Source organism: Haemorhous mexicanus, chromosome 17 (assembly GCF_027477595.1).
Source record: "Haemorhous mexicanus isolate bHaeMex1 chromosome 17, bHaeMex1.pri, whole genome shotgun sequence".
Taxonomy (NCBI): domain Eukaryota; kingdom Metazoa; phylum Chordata; class Aves; order Passeriformes; family Fringillidae; genus Haemorhous; species Haemorhous mexicanus.
The window spans coordinates 14,284,487-14,303,741 of NC_082357.1; the positions used below are offsets into that span (position 1 = coordinate 14,284,487).

Sequence of the window (19,255 nt, forward strand, 5' to 3'; positions counted from 1 at the left end):
CATGCCAGGCATCCAGGGCCACCTGGTGGAACCCACCAAGCCCTGGTCCCCATATCCTGCTCCCTCCACAGACTGGTGCTGTTATTGAGCACACCCCAGCTGAGTGATGCCCTCCCTACCCCTGGCTATGCCATGAGACCTGGGCATGCCAAGAGCTGCACCACAATCCAGCACCCCCAAAGCGCCTTTCCTGGTCCCCGCCAGCCGTTTCCAAGCACTGACCCTCTCCATAAACAAAGGAGAGGGAGAGGGAGGGTGGCTGGCATGTTAATATACTCTCCCCCCCTCTTTTCCTCCCTTCATCCCTCTGGGAAAGGCCTTTGCAGATATAAGCAAACCTTGATTAAAAGCTGCCTGACAGGCAACGGCAGCAGCAAGCAGCAGGCAAGGAAGCTCTCCAAGTCCAAAGGGAGCTGCTTCTGCTGCTGCCGCTGCTGCCTCCATTCTCAGATGTCCCTGATCCTTTAATCAATCACAGCCGCGGAAGAGAAGAGCAAACACCCGTGCCGGGGCAGAGGTATGTGCACGCATTCGTTGCAGCCGCAGCCCAGGCAGCGCCGCTCGCCTTGGGCTGCAGGCACGGAGCCGTCCCCGCGCCCCGAGCTGCTCTTTCATCTCCTGGAGACAAGCAGGGGCTGTGTCCCTGCCCGTGCCTCCCACAGCCCCGAGGAATCCGGCATGGAGGATGGCTCCCCACGGGGAGCAGGCAGCGGGAGGAGGCTCTTGCCCTCTCCCCAGGTGCTCCAGGATGCGTTCCCGGGTAGAGGATTCTCCCAGCTGCTATCCCATGGGCTGTGCCACACCGGCACTCATGTGCCTGGCTAGCTGGGAGAATGGGGTGCTTGCAGATGTTGGGGAGCTCTGGGAATGGGGATAGCCACAGGGAGCCAGCCTGGCTGCTCTGTGTAACACGGGGCTGGCCAAAACCCATCCGTCCTTTGGTGGCACACCATGGCTGGGCACACGGAGCAGCACTCGTGACTCTTGGGGTGTCCCCATCGGGGGGCAGAGCCCCATCCTGGGCTGTGTGGGGTGGGCAAGGATCTGCTCCAGCCCCTGAGGGACAGGCTGGGCCTCACGCCAGCTGCGGCCGTGCCTGGAACCACCAGCATGCAGAGAAACCGCCCACCCCCGGGATGATTTGTCACCAAGTCCTGTGTGTCACCGCGGGGCTCGCTCCACAGAGAGGCTGGAGATGGGGGCGGAGGGAGGGGAAAAACACGTCGTTTTAATAGAACCCAGCAAAATCCTCTCGTTCCTGACGTGCTTCCCCAGCTCGCGTGAGGCAGCGGGAGCTCCGCCGGTGCGAGTCCGGCAGGGGCAGGCAGGGACCGTGATTTTCCTGCTTATTTTTGCTGTTGCTTATTTTTAGCGCCGCTTCTTAATATATTGTGACAGTGCCCTGGGACGCAGCGCGCCTCCGGTCGCAGGAGAAGGTGTCTGGGGCAGAGCTGCTCCATGCCACCAACGAGCTGCAGCCAATGGCCGGCACAAGGGCGGCTAACGAGTCACCCGCCGCTAACGGGGTCCCCAGGGGAGTGCTGGGGATGAACCTGTGCATTGAATTTTGTCAGGGCTCTGCAGGCAGGGACTTGCTCTTGGGGGAGTCACGGGTTTTAATGTGTTTTTTAATTAGGCAGTTGTGGTAATGGTGGGCTGGTCACTGGCCGAGCTGGTGCCAGGTGGGAGCTGTGCCTTGGTAGAGTGGGTGCCTGTGCAGGCAGGGCCATGGATGGTTTGGTGTTTCAGGTGCCTTGTGCATTCTGGGGGACTCCAGTGCTGTGCTGACTTTGATCTCCTCCCTGTAGCTGGTTTTTGGGAAGGGTTGAGTGGTTTCCATGCCAAAATGTATCTCACGGTTGCCTTTTTGGACCTCCGAATGGGTTTTGATGCAAGGCAGAGAGGCAGCTGGCAGAGGCACAGGATCTTACTGGGATCAGGGTGAGATCCCACCAAGCCAGAGGTTGCTGGCACTGGCTCAGCCGTGGCTGTAATTCCGGTGGGGATGCCGTGTCCATGGGGAGATCTGGGTGCAGTGTGGTGCTGGGTTTGGCAGCAGGAGTCTGCATGCACGGGCTCTGCCTGCCCATTAGTGATGTATCTTTGTGGAATAACCCTCCTCATTAAGGCAGCTACCCCGTGTGTCAAAGCTGCTTTATAAGGAAATTATACTCAGCTCCAGCCGGGATGTGCGTATGTAAATGGGGCGATGCACAGCCCTGATTGAGACATCACAGGGCAGCTCAGCCCAGGACCCCTGAGAATCTTCATTCCTGTGGGAAACAGGGGCTCCAGAGGGACTGGAGGGTGCTGATGGTGTGGGATGCACCTCAGCCACCTCCTAAGGTCTGGCAGCCCCTGTGTGCACTCAGGGCTTTGGCAGGAGCCATGGAGCTGGTTAGGGCTGGAATGTCTACACGTGTTGGAAGCTCCAGTCACCACATCCTCCCAACAGCTTTGCAAAGTACCTCCTCTCTGCACTGTGTTTGGAGGAGTAGAAGGGAACCCCCTCTCTTCCATCCCAGCCCCCGGTTTTATCAAGATGTAACTTGCGTGCCCAGTACTGGTGGAGGAAGTGTGGAGTCCCCCTCTGCTCCTCATGCCATGACCTGAAGCCCTACTAAGATGGGATTAAATCCTCCTGACACACATCTGAGGTGCTGGGATGCTCCAATGTTTGGAAGAAGCAGGAAGAATGTGCCAGAGCTGAAGCTATCACAGGGCTTTGTTGCCCATAGGACATTGAGGACACCAAAGGACACCGTGAGACACCGAGGTTCTTCACACAGCACCTGTACTCACTGCTCCATTCCAGGAAGGAGCGGACACAGCACACACCAGCCCCCTGGGATCCAGGGGGAGCATCCCCACAGGACATTGGCACCTCTTTGTGGAAACAGGGTGACAGCTTGGCAGGGAATTGAGACCCTTCTTTTTTTTGGCAGCGCGTTCCTAATCAGCAGGACCCGCTGCAGGCACGCCGTGCGCTGCTATTTACAGAGCTACTTGAAATACACCTGCAAGAGAGGAGAGGAGAGAGGAGCCAGCAAGTAAATAACCCAGCAACCCGCCGGAATGAAAACAGGGAGAAGAGGTGCAGGCAAAAAAAACCCAAAATGAAGTATGATGTGGAATTGAGGGGCTCCATCCCAGTCGTGCCCTGGTTTTCCACCAGGATGCTCAGTGGTTTTGGTGGTTGGTGGGGAGACCCCATCCCACTGTTGGCCACCTCAGTGCATCTCTGGAGCTGGCAAGGGGATGGATGGATGGATGGATGGATGGATGGATGGATGGATGGATGGATGGATGGATGGAGCCTTTTGCCCACCTCCCCACTTGCTTTGTTTACCTCATGCTGCTGTTCATCTCCTGCCTCCCCCCACCCTCTTCTGAAACATTATAAATCAAACAGCTTAAAATGTAAAGCATCAAAAATTCTAAAACCTTCATCTATTATTAACTGTGACAGTAAATTCCACCTCTGAATGTTTCACATAGCAACTGTTACCAGGACTCAGCATCCAAAGCTGATGTTCCAGCAACTTTCCATCACGGTGCCGCCGCCACTCCAACAGTGCCGACACCAGCCTGGTGAGACTGGCTGCCACTCCCAACACTCTTCAATGGGATTGGGATGCCAGCACAGAAACAGAGCTCAAATTTAGTAAATAGAGCCCAGGATCAGAAAGGAACTTGGTGCCTGCAAGTGGGAGCTGGTGGTGGGATCCCCCATCATGGTTCTCCCTCTGTGTTGCTCATGCAGCCCCCCAAACTTCATTATTTTCACCATCATGTTATGAAGCATCATAAATAACAAGGATGGGGATGGAGTGGTTAAAATAAATGGATAGTGAAGGGTTTTTGCAGGGGTTGGTGTTTGCTTTTCTACCTCCATTTTGTCCCAGTGCTGGATGTTGTGGCCCCTGAGTGGTGGCCCTCAGCCTGGCACAGGCAGGGGTTCTCACTGCTCTGAGCATTGGGTTGTGCTGAGTTTGTGATGTGCCAGGTGCCCTCAGGGACCAGGAGCCAGGTGTTCATCAAAGGGGTTTGTTCATGTTTTGGTGTTTGCTTGCCTTCCCTACGAGCCATCATGGCTCTGTTCTGTGTTCTGTCCCCTGCCTGGAGGTTGAGCTGGGGTGTTTTAGGTTGGATTTGGCTGCATGGCAGCACTGTGAGCCTGGCTGGAGGTAGGGAGAGCTGTGGCTTTGCAACCCCATGGAATGCTGAGCCTGCTCTGGTGAGAGCCCCACCAGTGCACCAGCACCATGACCATGGCAAGGCTCACACCGGCACCCCAAGCACCCAAAACCACCCAAATTCCCCCAGCAGCACCCACCAGGCCATGCCTGGTGCCCCCATACCCTGGCACAGGCATCCCTTCCTTGCCATCATCGTGGCTGTGCCACCTTCCTGCAAATCCTGTGGCTGCCCACTGGGATCTCGTGTCGTGCCATGCCATGCTGTGCTGGCTGTGGGGCCAGGCAGCAGCGGCTGCTCTGCATCTCCCCAGGGACAGGCAGCAATTTTCCTGCTCTGAAGAAGCTTGTGAAGGTTTGAGTGAATCTGGGAAGCAAATCTAATTGGCAACCTGGTAATTCCTCGGGGGGACATGTACTTTGGTCATATCTAAGTACATTCCAGCCAGTGTTTAAGACACGCTGAATCCAAACTTGGACAGTCAAATACCAGCAGCTCTAAGCTCCTTATCTATTTCAGGCAGATTAACTCCTTAATCATCTCTTTTGGAAGTTCCCTGCCCCAAATTCCTCTCCCCTCCTTTTCCCCCGCCCCCAGTTTTTCAGCAGGAACAAAAGGAGCCGATTTTGCGGGGTGCCAAAGGTGGGGACGGCGCCCGCCGTGATTGACAGAGTCAATAACCTGGAGCCGGGAGAAGGCCTTTGGAAATCTGCTTCCCACTTCACCTGCCCCAGTATTTGTCTTCAGGATTTGAAGCTGGGGAATATATAATACCGAAATAATTTACCACACAGCATCAAACCTCAATTTATTATTTCCAACCTTCTTTTCTTTTATGGTTTTTTTTTTTTACTTGATTTATTTCTTTCAACACCGTTTTATCCCTAATTTTCCTTTCCCCCTGGGGATTCCAGCTCAGCATCCCCTAGCAGGTGACCACTCTGCAGCCCCCAGCCCTGCTCGTGGCAGGGGGATGCTCATCCCCTCGCTGGCAGGCAGAGGAGGCGGTGCTGAGCCGCGGGGACACAGCCGGCGCTGGCCACTGTCACTCAGGGGAGTGCCGGAGCATTACGCTTCATTACCGAGCTGTCTGCTGCCGGCAGGGGACGGCTCAGGGCAGAGCCCGGCAGCGGCACAGCCGGGATGGGCTCCGGTGCACGGACCTGTCTGTGGGCAGATGCTGAAACGTGGCAGCTGTGGGGTGCCCATACCTGAAAGCACTTCACAGATGAGGTGATGGCAGTGGGGAGCTGGTGGTTGCTGGGTCATGAGATTGGCTGCCCCAAAAGTGAAGGCAGGAGGTGCCACAGGAAGGCAAAAGGGGGACAGGGGAATGCCTCCCATAACCATGAATCCCAGTGAGGGGGTCTCAGTGAGACAGGGACTGGGGATCTCACTGGGATCACCAGTGATAACTGAATAGCATTCGTGTAAAACACAGCCATAAATGTCCCATGTGCCTGACATGGTGGGGACACTGGGACAAAGCCCCATCTTCTCTGGAGAGGGAGAGAGAGATTGGGATGGGGAGAAGGCATGGGATGGTGCCAGGGTCTGCCCTTTGCTGTCAGCAGCCATCCCACAGCAGCTGAGGCCTCCTGGTGAATTTGCAGAGTTTTCCTGATAGAAAAACAGGCTGTGGACAGGGATGAGCCAGAGGGGCTGAACCCAGTGGCACTTCAGAAGAACTGGCAATGTCCTGGGGGTGACAGCCACCTGTCATCCTTTGGGGTCTCCAGTTCTGTTGGGGATGGGGAGACCCACTGGGGAGGACCCTGGGACTGGGACACAAGCCTGCTCCATTCCCCTGCTCCAGGGCTGGCACTTCCCAGCATCAACACTGGACCCCAGCACAAACCTGGACCACTCTACAGTGGGGAAACTGAGGCACAGCTAAAGAGTGGTCCTCTACCAGTGGATTTCCACCTCCAAGCTGCTGGGTGGGTGCCAGGTTCTGCCACCAGGTTTGGTGTGGGTTTGCTGGGCCAGCAGGTGCCAGGGGACATGAGCCATCCCTGTCCCATTCCCCAGGGACTGCAGCCTTATGCATCCAACCACATCCATGAGCAACCAGATCAGGAGATGCAGACCAGATCCAGGACTGGGATGAGGATCCTCTCCCTCTTCCATACTTGGGAGAGCTTTTATTTGCTTTTATTTTTGCTGGAAGCAGCATGAACCCCTTGGGGCAGCACCATTGCAGAGGAGTGTGCCAAGGGCATGGCATCTGCTCCCCGCCTTTCCTGGCAAGGATGGAGTTTCTGTCCTGCCTCAAGGGGAAACTGAGGCAGGGGACAAACAGGATGTGGGAGAAGAAGGGAGGGTTAATATTAGCGATTGCAGTAATGATTGGAATGGTTAATTATTATTGGAATTGAAGTGAGTCAGGCCGAGAGCAGGAGGGGAGGGAGGAAGGAAGAAGGATCCCAAGCTGTCAAGCAGAAAATGAGTAAAGAAAAAAACCATGAGCATGTGGAGAACTGGCCAGGCTGTCACACTGCCCTGTGCTGGCCCCATGCTGCTCACTTGGGGTGAGGCTGGAGGGTTGGCTGAAGGTCACCACAGTGGTGACAGCAACAACCCCACAGGCACGGTTGTGCCCACTGGTGCCCTGGCACCGTGGTACTGACAGCTGCATGCAGGTCTGCAGCAGGATTTGGGTTTGGAGACTGGGATTGCTGGATCTCTCCTAACCTCAGCTGTGTTTCCAGCCGCCTGCAGGGTTGGTTTTCCTTCCCCTCAGAGCACCAAGGTCGATGTCCAGCCGCTGGCTGGGGATCATGTGGAGCCTCACTCCATGGTACATCCGGCCATGAATTTTGCTCTGGAGTGGAACATGGTTCACCTCTGGAGAGGGAATTTGCCCAGGAAGGCTCAGGCTGAGCATCTGTTTTGCTGTGAGCCTCCAGCCTTTCCCCCCCGGCCCCTTCTTTTTTCCTTTTTTTTTCTCTTTCTCCTTTTCTCTTCCTCGGTTTTTTTCTTTTTCTTTTTTTTCCTTTCCCCCCTCCTTTTTTCTTCTTTTCCTCTTTTTTCTTCCTCTTATTCCCCCTTTTTTTTCCTCCCTTCCTTTTCAAATCCTTCCTTACCAGCTGACATTTTCCACCACCAAGAAAAAAACCAAACCCAGCAACTTGCTGTGACTCCCAGAACCTCCCATCATCCTCCCCAGCCCAACCCTCTGCAAACCTCCCATCCCTGACATCAAGGACCCAACCCCCCCTTCCAAAATAAAGGAGGAAAAGCCAAGGGGAGAGAGGCTGGAGCTGGCGGCTGAGCCGGATTTCCATGTGAGGGGATGAGGTTGGGGCGGCCACGGGCTTCCCCTGGCAAGCGCCAGAGGAACCGGGGCCAGCAGAAACGTTGAGTCATGAGTGCGGTTCGCAGGCGGTGGATTTTTTCCCAAGGAAAATTCCTCACTGGGGAGGAGCAGAACTGGGAGGGGGGCAGCAGTGAAGGACTGTGGCCCCTAAATGGGACACTGATCTGGGGATGGGGATGCATCCCATTGCCGTGGGAATTCCCTGGGCAGGTTCCAACCCCCGGGAGGGAGGTTTGGATGGGGGGGACCTGCCCAGGGAATTCCCCAGCAGCTGGATGGGAGGAGCAGCGTGATCTGGGGGGGCTGCGGGAGATGGGGACCCCATCCTTCCTCCTCCTCCTCCTTCCCCACATCCGCCCACCCCCACGCAATGGGCGGCGCAGCCCCAGCTCCATTTATCATCATCTGCGGGCAAGTGAAGTGTGCAGGGAACAGCTGCTCCGGTCGGCTGAGCGCCGAAATGGGGCGGGACGCGGGGCTGGGGGGGCTGCGGGCTGCCCTGGGGTACCGTAACCCCCCAGTCCCTGCACTGGGACGGAGCACTGGCGTGGTGGGAGATGCTGGTGGTGATGGGAGGGGTTGGAGAGGGGTATTAAAGGGGTTCACGGCGGGGAGGGCACATTATTGGGGTGCACTGGGGCAAGGGTGCGCTAATGGGAGTGCATTGAAGGGGTGCACTGGAGACAGGGTGCATTAAAGGGGTTCACTGGGGAGGGGACCATTACTGGGGTGCATTAAAGGGCTTTATTGAGGGAGAGCAGTAAGGGAGGGGTGCACTGGGGAGAGGGTGCATTAAAGGGGTTCACAGAAGGGGCATTGAAGGGGGTGCCCTGGCAGCGGGGTGTCCGTGGGGCGCAGGGACAAACAGCAGCAGCTCCACAGCTGCGTGGGGGGTTTGCCCCTACCCCGGGCGAGCCCCACGGGTCCCTGTGCACTGCTGAGGGGGGTCTGTCTGTATTCCATCCCCCCCAGTTCCTCTCATTCCCAGCTCCTGAGGCAGGATGCCCTTTCCTGGTCTGTCCCACACACCCCGGCTCCCCCCGCCCGCAGCCTCCCCTTTTCTCTCCTCCCTTAATAATCAAATTCTCCGGAGCACTTTGCGGTGTGGCAGCCAGCCAGAAAGGGTTTCTTTAAACTCCACCAGCTCACAATTAAAAAAATCCGGGGCTGACGCTACTCGATAGGCGCTTATTCCCCTCCCTGAGAGCTGCCGGGGGATCCGGGGGGGTCCAATCGCTTCGTTCCCAGCTCTGATAGCACCTCACACCCCTGGGTGTGGGGCAGGGTTGGGAGGGGGTTTGCGCCGGGGCTTTGGGGTGGGGAGCGGGGTGTCCGCGGTGCCAGCAGTGCTCTGATGGCGGAGCATCCCCCTGCGAGAGCGCGCTGCTATTTTTAGTCGCTGAGTCCTTGTTGATGGAGCAGCCGGAGGAGCAGCAGGGCTGGATCAGCCCCCGCGGGATGAGCAGCAGCTGGGAAGCCAGGCCAGCGTGCAGGGACACGGGGGACGCCTTTTGCCCCCTGGGGCTGAGGGTTGGGGGTCCTGGGTGCTTACCGAGGGTCCCTGCCATCCATGGGAAGTCCTGGGCTGCCTTCAGAGGGCTCCGGATCCAGCTATGCCATGGCCCTGCCAGGCGAGAGGAAGGAGGAGGAAAGGGGAGAAGGCAGGGAAGGGAGGAAGGCAGGCAGGAAGGAAGGCAGGAAGGCAGGAAGGCAGGAAGGAAGGCAGGAAGGAAGGCAGGAAGGAAGGAAGGAAGGAAGGAAGGAAGGAAGGAAGGAAGGAAGGAAGGAAGGAAGGAAGGAAGGAAGGAAGGAAGGAAGGAAGGAAGGAAGGAAGGAAGGAAGGAAGGAAGGAAGGAAGGAAGGAAGGAAGGAAGGAAAGAAGGAAGGAGTGGTGGGAGGAAAATAACACGAAATCTAGCCATGCAGCACAAATCCTGGCAGTGCCACACGGTGCCCCAGCTCAGCTCCTGGCATCAGCCCGTGCCATGCATCAGCCCCCAGCACCATGGCAGCATGACCCCGTGCACCATCGTGGCCCCAGGTCATACCCTGGCACATCAGGGAGGTGCATCAGGTCCTTGTGTGTCCCCCACGAGCGACACAAGCTGCGCTGGGCTGTCCATGCTCCCTAGGGACCAAGGGGACAGGATGCTCTGGCTGTGGCCAGCAGTGAGCGCTGCTCCTTGTGTTCCAGGGACAGGGTTGTGCCAATGCTGGTCACCATGGTGGCCCCAAGTCCCTGTCCTCTCCCTTCCCAGGGACCCACGCCATGAGCCCTGGCTACAGCATGGCTTTGCCAAGGGCAGGTCCAGCTGCAGCCATGCACCAACGGCCCTGTATCGATTCCCATCTCAGAGGCAGTGGCTGGAAACGTCTTCAGGGTCAGGAGAGCAGGTCCAGCAGGGATGTGGCAGGGACAGTGAGTGGGCAGGGCCCCTGGGGCCAGCCACAGCCACCTCCCTCTCAGGGGGAAGGCCGTAACCTCCCTGCTGTCGACAGCTTGATTTGATGCCATTAAAGCGTTTGCTGGGAAGCAGCCTGCATCAGGCACAACATCTGGCACGGCCCTTCCCCAGCAATGCCGTGGCACATCCGAGAGCAGAGCCGGCCTCTGCCGCTGCCAGCGGCTCTGGGTGCTGCTGGTGATGAGTGTCCCCTCCCAGGGACAGCCTGGTGCCCAGGTGGCCCACAGGGACGTGGGACCATGGCTCTGGGCTTGTGGGATTTCAGCTGGAACACGTTCCCTCTGTGCATCCCCACCTCTGCGTGCCAGTGGCTGATCCTTCCCCTCGTACCACGCACTTTTGCTCATCCCGACATTGTCCCAGCTGTTTGGAAAATTAACAATAATTAATTAATAATAATAATTAATTAATCATTATAATTAATAATAAAGGAGAAAGGGGAGAAAAGCTCCCCCTAAAGCTTCAGCCCAGGGTCTTCTCAAGCCGATTTCATTTTTCAAACCCACTCCCACACAGCATGAAGGGCTCTTTGCTCCCATTAATTCTCCCATCACAGCCCAGGGCTGCCCCACAGCCTGGCTTTGATTTTCCTGCCTTTGTTCCAGCAGCACTGGCACAGGATACCATGCTGTGGTAGGGGCTTTTGTGCCAGCTTTCCAGATTTTTTGGACCCATGTTTTCCCTGGAATTTAGGCTTTAGCTGCATCCAGTTGCCTACAGAGCCTGCAAGATGCAACTGCAATATGTGGCAGTGACATGGAAAACATCCCAAAAGGGGATGAGGAACAGGAGAGGATGGGGTGCTGGGCTGGTGTGGGTGGCACTGAGCCTGGCTCCAGTGGTGCCTGAGGACACTGTGTGATTGGTGCATGCCTGAGCAGCTGGTGTTTGTGGAAACAGAATTTTAAAAGCCCTGTGTGTGTGTGTGTGTAGACCCCAAAAAACTGCTGAGGTGTTACTGGTGGGTGCTGTAAGGAAAAGGGCTGAGCTGGGGCCTGTCAAACCAGCAGTGTGGTTTATGTGGCTGTGGCAGAACTGCCAGCAAAGGGACCATGTGGTGTTTGACATGTTGAGGCAGTGGCATGAGGGTGATGAAGGGACATGTGGGGACACACATGAATCCATATCCTGGCTCAAGGCTGCCTTGCACCACAGGGAAGCGTGCCAGGAGCTGGAATGGGCTTGGACAGACACTGCCAGCACCCATCCCCTCCTCTTGTTATACTCATTGCCTTGATGGAGGCTGAGAGGACAGCACTGGTGTCACCACTGTCTCACTGCCAAGGGAGCAGCACTGAGGATGTCCCTGGACAGCCACAGACCCTTGAGGCTGCCCTCACCCAGGCTGACAAATCCCTATCTCATCCAGGCTTGCATCCACCCTGGGACCTTCAACCCACAGTTACTGGGCACATGCAGGATGCATCCCCCTGCCACCAAGCCCTTCATTAGCCCCCACAAGCCACTTGACTGCCTTAAGAGATCAAACCAGTGCCCCAGGTGTGTCCCTGCTCCCAGAGCAAGCGGGCTGAGGAAATGGGGAGCTTTAATGACGCCGGTGGCGAGGCGCTCGGTAATGACGGCTGCTGGCGGGAGCAGACAGCTTCCAGATGGCATCGCGCCGGGGCAGGGGGATCGCTGGGGCCGGGGGGGCTGCGGGGGGCAGCAGCCGGCAGAGACGGGCAGAGCCAGCAAGTTGAAATGACTTTTTTTCCAGCAGAGCCTGCGGTTCTGGCCCTCCGCGCTGCTGCTTCCAGTAATTAGCCCAATAATTAAAAAGAATGGCGATAAGAGGGGTGTGCAGAGGCACTCACAGGATCCCGGCATCCCTGGGGAGGCGTGTGAGAAGGGCGGGAGTGATTTGCGGATGTGAGGGGTGGTGGATGTGTGAAACACAAAGCAGAGGGACCCCCATACGGTGTGGGGGTCACTGCACCAGGTGACCAGGCAGGGAGGGGTGGGCAGCAGGGATGGGCAGCTTCAGCAGCAGGGGCAGGTGGATGGCTGAGCCCACTGCAGGTGGGGAGGAGGCAACCAGACCCAAGCACCCTCCTGGGCATGGGCACCGTGCTGCGATGCAGGGAAAGGGGATAGAGGAGCATGCAGGACGCTGCAAGGTGGGGATGCAGTGCCAGGTAATGTGATGCAGGGCGACATGGCATGATGCAGAGTGATGCGAGGTGACACAGAGCCAGCTGCTGCCATCTGGGGCGGTGCAGTGCACACGGATGGGATGCAGGGCAATGGGATGCCACGCAGGGCAATGAGATGCAGGGCAATGCAAGACAATGCAATGCAGGGCAGCACAATGCAGGAGGATGAAATGCAGGGTGATGTGAGGTGAGGCAGGAGGAGGCGATGCAGGGCAATGCAGTTCAGGGCGATGCAATGCAAGGCAACACAATGCAGGGAGTCAAAATGGAAAGTGATGCGATGCAGGATGAGGCAAAGCAATGTGATGCAGGGCGATGCAAATCAGGGTGATGAAAGGCAAGGCAACATGAAGCAAGGGTAGGTAGTGTGAGGCGATGCAATGCAGGGCAAATCAGGGCGATGCAATTCAGGGTGATGCAAGGCAACAAGATGCAGGGAGGTGAAACACAAGGTGAGGCGTTGGAGAGCAACGCAAGGCCACGCAGGCAATTCAGTGCACCATGGGGTGACGCCAGACAATGCAGGGCAATGCGAGGTGATGCAGCATCACGTGCTGTGTTCCAGGGTGGCTGTGAGATGATGCTCAGTGGGGAAATGCCCAGCAGTTGAGGTGAGGCGAGGCAATGATGTCCCCACGGTGCAGGTGACACTGGCCCTCTCGGACCCTGGCCCACCGCGGTGGCGACGCTTCATTTGAATTCTCGCCTCTCTCTCTTCGCAGATAAAGAGCCCGCGCCATGCAGTCCTTTCGAGAAAGGTGTGGTTTCCATGGCAACCAGCAGAGCTACCAGCCGACTTCACAAGATACATCACGCCTGGAGAATTACAGGCATCAAAGTCAGGCAGGGCCGAACTGCGAGCGGCAGAGGCTGGTGGCGAAGGAGTACTACAGTCAGCAGCAGCTGCCGTACACAGGCTATGAGAACAGCGCCGTGGAGAAATACCACCGGGGAAACAAGCAATTAGCGGGGCAGCAGCTGCAGGGCAGGCCGGCCTTTTCCAATTACACCGTGCAGGAGAACAGCCCTTATCCAGCCCGGTATTCTGGGGACGAAAGCCTGCAGGCGTGGGGAGGCCAGCCACAGGCACTGCCTGGTGGGGTGGCCAAGTATGAGGACAACCTGATGAAGAAGACAGTGGCGTTGGCAGGCGGGCGGCCATACCATGAGCCGGCGGCCACCTCGCTGCCCTTCCGGACTCACTTCCAGCAGCAGCCACAGCAGCAGCAGCAGCAGCAACAGCAGCAGCAGCAGCCACCCGCACTCCCCTACCCCAAGCTGCAGCGGCAGAAACTGCCCAACGATGTCTCCTCACCCATGCCCTTCTCACAGAGCCCTCACTTCGGGCAGCACTCCCAGTCCTTCCCTGCCTCCTCCACCTACTCCTCGGTGCCCGGGGGCAGCCAGCCGGCACACTCCTACAAGAGCTGCACGGCGCCCTCGGGGCAGCCGCCGCTGGAGCGGCCCCTGGGTAGCGCTGCCAGCCTGGCCCCTGGTCCCCGTGTGCCCAACCTGCACGGCTACCAGCCCAACCGCATTGGCTACGAGCAGCCCCCACAGCCGCCACCACAGCCCCCGCAGCCGCCACCACCACAGCCCCCACAGCCACCACAACCCCCGCAGCCCCCACAGCCCATGCAGGGGCGGCATCATGCTTCAGAGACCCTCCACTACCAAAACCTGGCCAAGTATCAACATTACAACCAGCCAGGCCAGACCTACTGCCAGGGTGATGCGCCGCCCGTCCGGACGCCGGAGCAGTACTACCAAACCTTCAGCCCCAGCGCCAGCCACTCGCCGGCTCGCTCCGTCGGCAGGTCCCCATCCTACAGCTCCACTCCCTCCCCTCTGATGCCCAACCTGGAGAACTTCCAATACAGCCAGCAGCCCCTGAGTGCTGGTGCCTTCCCGGCTGGCATTGCTGACCACAGCCATTTCATGCCGCTGCTGAACCCTTCTCCCACCGATGGGACGAGCCCTGAGACTCAGTCTGGGAACTGCAAAAACTTGCAGAAGGAGAAGCTGCCCGAAAACCTGCTGTCAGACCTGAGCCTGCAGAGCCTGACGGCACTCACCTCCCAGGTGGAGAACATTTCCAACACTGTCCAGCAGCTGCTGCTCTCCAAAGCGGCTGTGCCCCAGAAAAAGGGCATCAAGACCCCAGCGAGGACCCCCGAGCAGCTCAAGGGGCAGCACTGCAGTCCTGAGAGCAGCACCTACTCGGCAGAGCAGGTGGGGACCCCCCTGTCCGACCCGCTGAGCACCCCGCAGTCTGTCCACGCTGAGACACAGGACACTGACTATCTCAGTGGGTCAGAGGACCAGCTGGAGAGGAGTTTCCTGTACTGCAACCAGAACCGCAGCCCTGCCCGAGTCAACAGCAACTCCAAGGCAAAGCCTGAGTCAGTGTCCACCTGCTCTGTGACCTCCCCAGATGACATGTCCACCAAATCAGATGACTCTTTCCAGAGTATCCATGCCACCCTGCCCCTGGAGACCTTCACCAAGTATGTGAGCAATGAACGGGACTGCCCCCGACTGCTCCTCAGCGCCCTGTCCCAGGAGGAGCTGGCTTCTGAGATCATCGTCCTGCAGGATGCCATCAGTGAGAAGGCAGACAAAGCCTGGGCCAACTTGCCCATGCTGGGCAAGGAGACCACCAAGTCCCCCTTCCAGATGGAGAACCACCGGCCCACCCTGGACTCCATGGTGAAAGGTGCCTGGCCCAGCCAGGGTGACTCCAGCACGCTCACTGAGCCCCTCAAGCTGGACAAAGCTTCAGGGGCCAGCACAGGGAAGGACTTTAGTGAGGAGGTGTACGAGGGTCCCCAGGTGGAGTTCACAGCCACCGAAAGCAAGGATGTGCTGAAGGACACTGCCCCACTGGCCTTCAACTCCAAGCCCAGCATCCCGGCAGCGACGTCAAGCGCGGGAGCCACCGGCTACAGCTGCTACTCAAACACCACCGCCAACTCGGTGGCGTCTGAGAATGCCATGGAGCATTTCGAGTGGCCGGAGGAGAGCCTGGGTGAGGCCTGCCTGCGGTGGAAGGATCTCCAGGCCACCGACCTCCCCAAGGGCTTGTTCCCCAGCAAAATGGTGAGCTCCTGCAAGGAGAAAAAAAACGCCTGCAGCTTGGACCTGTGCGATGGAGAGCAGCCAGCCAAGAGTGAGCCAGTCCAGGACTTTGGTCAGCAGGTGATGGAGGAGGAGGAAGAGACACTGACCTACGATGAAGCAACAAAGGCAGACAGCGAGAGGTGGCTGCAGGACACCCGGCACTGCTGCTCAGCTGGGGACTTTAGCGAGATCCCCATCATCTCCTCTCCGGATCTGAAGGAGTCAGACCTGGAGGCAGAGGAGTACTCCTCACTCTGTGAGCTGGCTGGCTCGGAGCAGAAGTCAGTGACATACGATGCCTCACCACCCAAGCCCCCGGAGATGCCAGCCATGCTGTCCTCCAGCGAGGTACCTGTGTCTGCTGAGGAGACCGTCAGCACAGTGGAGAAGGAGAGCTCAGCTCCCACCCCACGCCTCTCTGGCCAGTCTGTCATCCTGCTGGGCCCTGCTGTGGGCACAGAGACCAAGGTGAAAAGCTGGTTCAAATCCTCCCTGCCCCACATCCAGCCTGAGGAGGAGAATGGTGGAGGGGAGACATCTCACCTGGAGGCGGCTGATGCTGAATCCGCCTCATCGGTCATGGTGAAGCAGCAACTCACACCCGAAAATGTGCTGGGGAAGATGGAGCCTGTCTCACGGGGCAAGAGCCTCCGCAACAAGAGGGTCCACTGCCGGCTGCCGGAGGGGGATGGCCCCGGCAGCACCGTGCTGAGTTCGTTCGATGAGCTGCCAGCAGCCAGCAGTGTGGCCGGCGCCTGCCTGGGGCCAGACGGACAGACGGAGGTACCGAGCAAGAGCGCCCAGAGCCAAACACCCCGGTTTCCAGCCGAGGGGCTGCCGGCACGCATGTGCACCCGCTCCTTCACTGCCCTGGCCGAGCCCCGCGCCCCTGCCCCGCTGGAGGGGCTGAAGGCCCCCGCGCACCAGGAGAAGCTGGGGAAGAAGCCCGGCTGCGGCGTGAAGCAGAGAGTGGCTTTCAAAACCAGGAAGCGCAACAGCCGGCCAGCCCCCAGGGTGGTCCAAAATGCCAGCGATGCCACCCTGCTGGTGCCCGGCTTGGTGGCGGCAGAGGAGGTGGCAGGGCCGACACCGCTGGAGGGGGATGCGGTGGAAGCTGGGGAGAGGGACCAGCGGTCCATGATCCTGCGCTCCCGCACGAAGACACAGGAGGTTTTCTACACCAAGCGGCAGAGGGGCAAGCGGGCAGCTGATGTCCGGCTGAAGAACTGCAAGGCGCCCAAAAAGCTCATATCCAACAACCACCTCCCACCTGCCTTCAAGCTGCCAGCACCGGGCAGCCCCCACAAGGAGGGCAAGGTGGGTGCCCGGATGAAGCTGCCCAAAGCAGGGCCGGGCGTGGGGGGCAAGATGTCGGAGCGGCCGCTGCACTCACTGAAAAGGAAGTCCACCTTCATCTCCCCCATCCCCACCAAGAAGAGGAACCTGGTCCTGCGGAGCAACAGCGGTGGTGTGAAGGAGGAGAAGCCAGAGGGGCCCCCCAGCCTCTTCAAGAAGATGCCGGTGGCCAAGAAGGTGAAAGCCAAGTTGCCTCCCAAGAGCTCTGGCGAAGCCATCCCGAAGCCCCCTCTGCCAAAGGAGGCCCCTGATGTCTGCATCAAGATCACCTCCCGGGCGGCCTTCCAGGAGGCCACCAAGACCAAAGTGCTGCCTCCCCGCAAGGGCCGCGGCCTCAAGCTGGAGGCCATCGTCCAAAAGATCACCTCACCCAACCTGAAGAAGTTCACCTGCAAACCAGCGGCCACAGCAGTGGCAGCCACAGTAGCTGCCTATAGCTCCTCCCTGAGCCCGGCTGGGGCGGAGCGGGAGCGGGTGGTGAAGCACAGTGGGGTGGCTGTGGCAGTGGGCGATGCAAGGCTGCCCAAGCTGGGGGCAGCACAGAAGGTGCCCACAATGCCGGTGGCTGAGCCGCTCTGCCGGAACCCCAATGGCCGAGCACCAAAGGGGAAGCCGGGTGGTGGGAAGAAGCTGCCCCATGACAGCTGCCAGGGGGAGGCTTGTGGGTCAACGCCGGGGACCCAGTCCAGCCCCAACATGGTGGCCAAGAACCTGGGGCTCCTCCCCAAGAAGAGGAACCGCAAGGGCAAAGCGGCAGCGCTGGGCATGACCAAGGCGCCCCTGAGTCCTGCACTGCCACCAGCACTGCCTCGGGAGCGTGTAGCCTGCCCGGGCGGTGCGGAGGAGGCGCCTCGGGAGAAGAAACCAAAGACTGAGGAGAAGGAGGCGGGAAGCAACGATGGCCCTCCCGAGGGGCGCTCCGCCGCCGGGCCGGCGCGGGGGCCGAAGCCGCGGGCCAACCACTCCAACTACAACGGCTACTCCAAGCGGCAGCGGAAGCGCCTGGGCCACGGTAAGGCCAAGGCGGTGCCGGCGCGGTGCAAGAGCCGCGGGAAGCGGCGGCGGCAGCCCCAGCAGGCCCCGCTGCTGCACCCCGCCGAGCCCGAGATCCGGCTCAAGTACATCTCCTGCAAGCGGCTGCGGGCGGACAGCCGCGCCCCGCCCTTCGCTCCCTACGTTCGCGTGGAGCGGCGCGGAGAGTTCTCCACCACCTGCACCGTCGTCAACTCGCCCGGCGACGAGGCGCGGCTGCAGCGGGGACCGGCCGGGCCGGCGCCGCGGCCGCGGGCGGTCCTGCCCGCCTCCTCCACCATGCACATGGGGCCGGTGGTGTCGAAGGCGCTGAGCGCCGCGTGCCTGGTCTGCTGCCTCTGCCGCAACCCCGCCAACTACAAGGACCTTGGGGACCTCTGCGGGCCCTACTACCCCGAGGACTGTCTGCCCAAGAAGAAATCCCGGCTGAAGGAGAAGGCGCGGGCGGAGGGGCCGGGCGAGGACTCCACCGTGCCCGCCGCGACCGAGCGGGCGCCCCGCGGGACTGAGGGCGGCTGCGGCGGCGGGAAGGCGGCGCGGCCGGAGGGGGCCGCCGAGGCGGCCAAGCAGAGCTCGCTGCGCTCCAGCCCGCGGGGCATGTTCCGTCGGCTGCAGAGCTGCTACTGCTGTGACGAGAGGACAGAGGGCGAGGAGGCGGCCGAAAAGCCCCGGCGGCACGAATGTCACAAGGCCGAGTCGCCGCCGCAGGAGCCGGCGGGCGACACGCAGGAGCACTGGCTGCACGAGGCCTGTGCCGTATGGACCGCTGGGGTTTTCCTGGTGGCAGGGAAGCTCTATGGGCTGCAGGAGGCTGTCAAGGCGGCTGCCGACCTGGTAAGAGCTCGGCCACACGCCCGAGGCGGCATCTTCCGCTGGCCTCCTTCAGCCAACGTCATTGCGGTGTCTGCGCCTCCGGTCGGGATGGAAATTAATAGTTCTGCCCTGGGAGAGCTGGGCAGGGGCTCAGCACCGTGAGCCCTGCTGGGTGCCTACGAGATTTGTGCTGCTGCGTCTCTGATAGCACCTGAACTCTCTCTTTTAGGCACAGAAATAACCTACGGGTTGTGTTTTAGGAGGGCGACTGGGCCCCCCTGGGATTGTCACATCCCCTAGCCCAGCTGTGTGTTGCACGGGGTGACTCAGAGCAGGACAGATGCCTCGGGGTGGGAGATGAAAATGGGCACAACACAGCCTGATGCCACCGTGATGGGCAGCAGGGAAAGGGGAGCTGGAGGGAGGGGATGACCCTGCCCTGCTCCTCTCCCACAGCGATTGGAGCAAGGTGTGAGCAAAGTAGGGAGGTGAGAAGTTGCTGAAGGGGATGAGAAGTTGTGGCTGGCCCATTCCTGGAAGTGTTCAAGGCTGGATGGGGCTTGGAGCAACCTGTTCTAGAGGAAAGTATTCCTGCCTGTGGGACGGGGCTGGAATGAGATGAGGTTTTTTCAGGTCCCTTCCACACCATTCTGGGGTTCTGTGACATGGATTTTTAGTGCTGGGGAGAGGAAGGGGGCAGCCTCCCATCAGAGGCTTTGCAGGGGATTTCCAGCAAGTTCCCCAGTGCCAGATTTGGGGGCTGGCTGTATTCCCATGCCTGTGTTTTTATTTCATGGCTA

The 19,255-nt window shown here is 59.4% G+C and overlaps 1 protein-coding gene across 8 annotated transcripts in view; it reads left to right on the plus strand.

Annotated features, from left to right (window-relative positions):
* RAI1 (retinoic acid induced 1) overlaps positions 1–19,255 on the plus strand; it is a 74,201-nt gene that overhangs the window by 52,030 nt on the left and 2,916 nt on the right. For all 8 annotated transcript variants that reach the window (XM_059861917.1, XM_059861924.1, XM_059861920.1 and 5 more), the window contains one exon: positions 12,857–18,476. In XM_059861917.1, coding sequence (XP_059717900.1) covers positions 12,873–18,476 — 5,604 coding nt within the window. In that variant the 5' untranslated portion in view covers positions 12,857–12,872. The remainder of the gene's footprint in view (positions 1–12,856; positions 18,477–19,255) is intronic.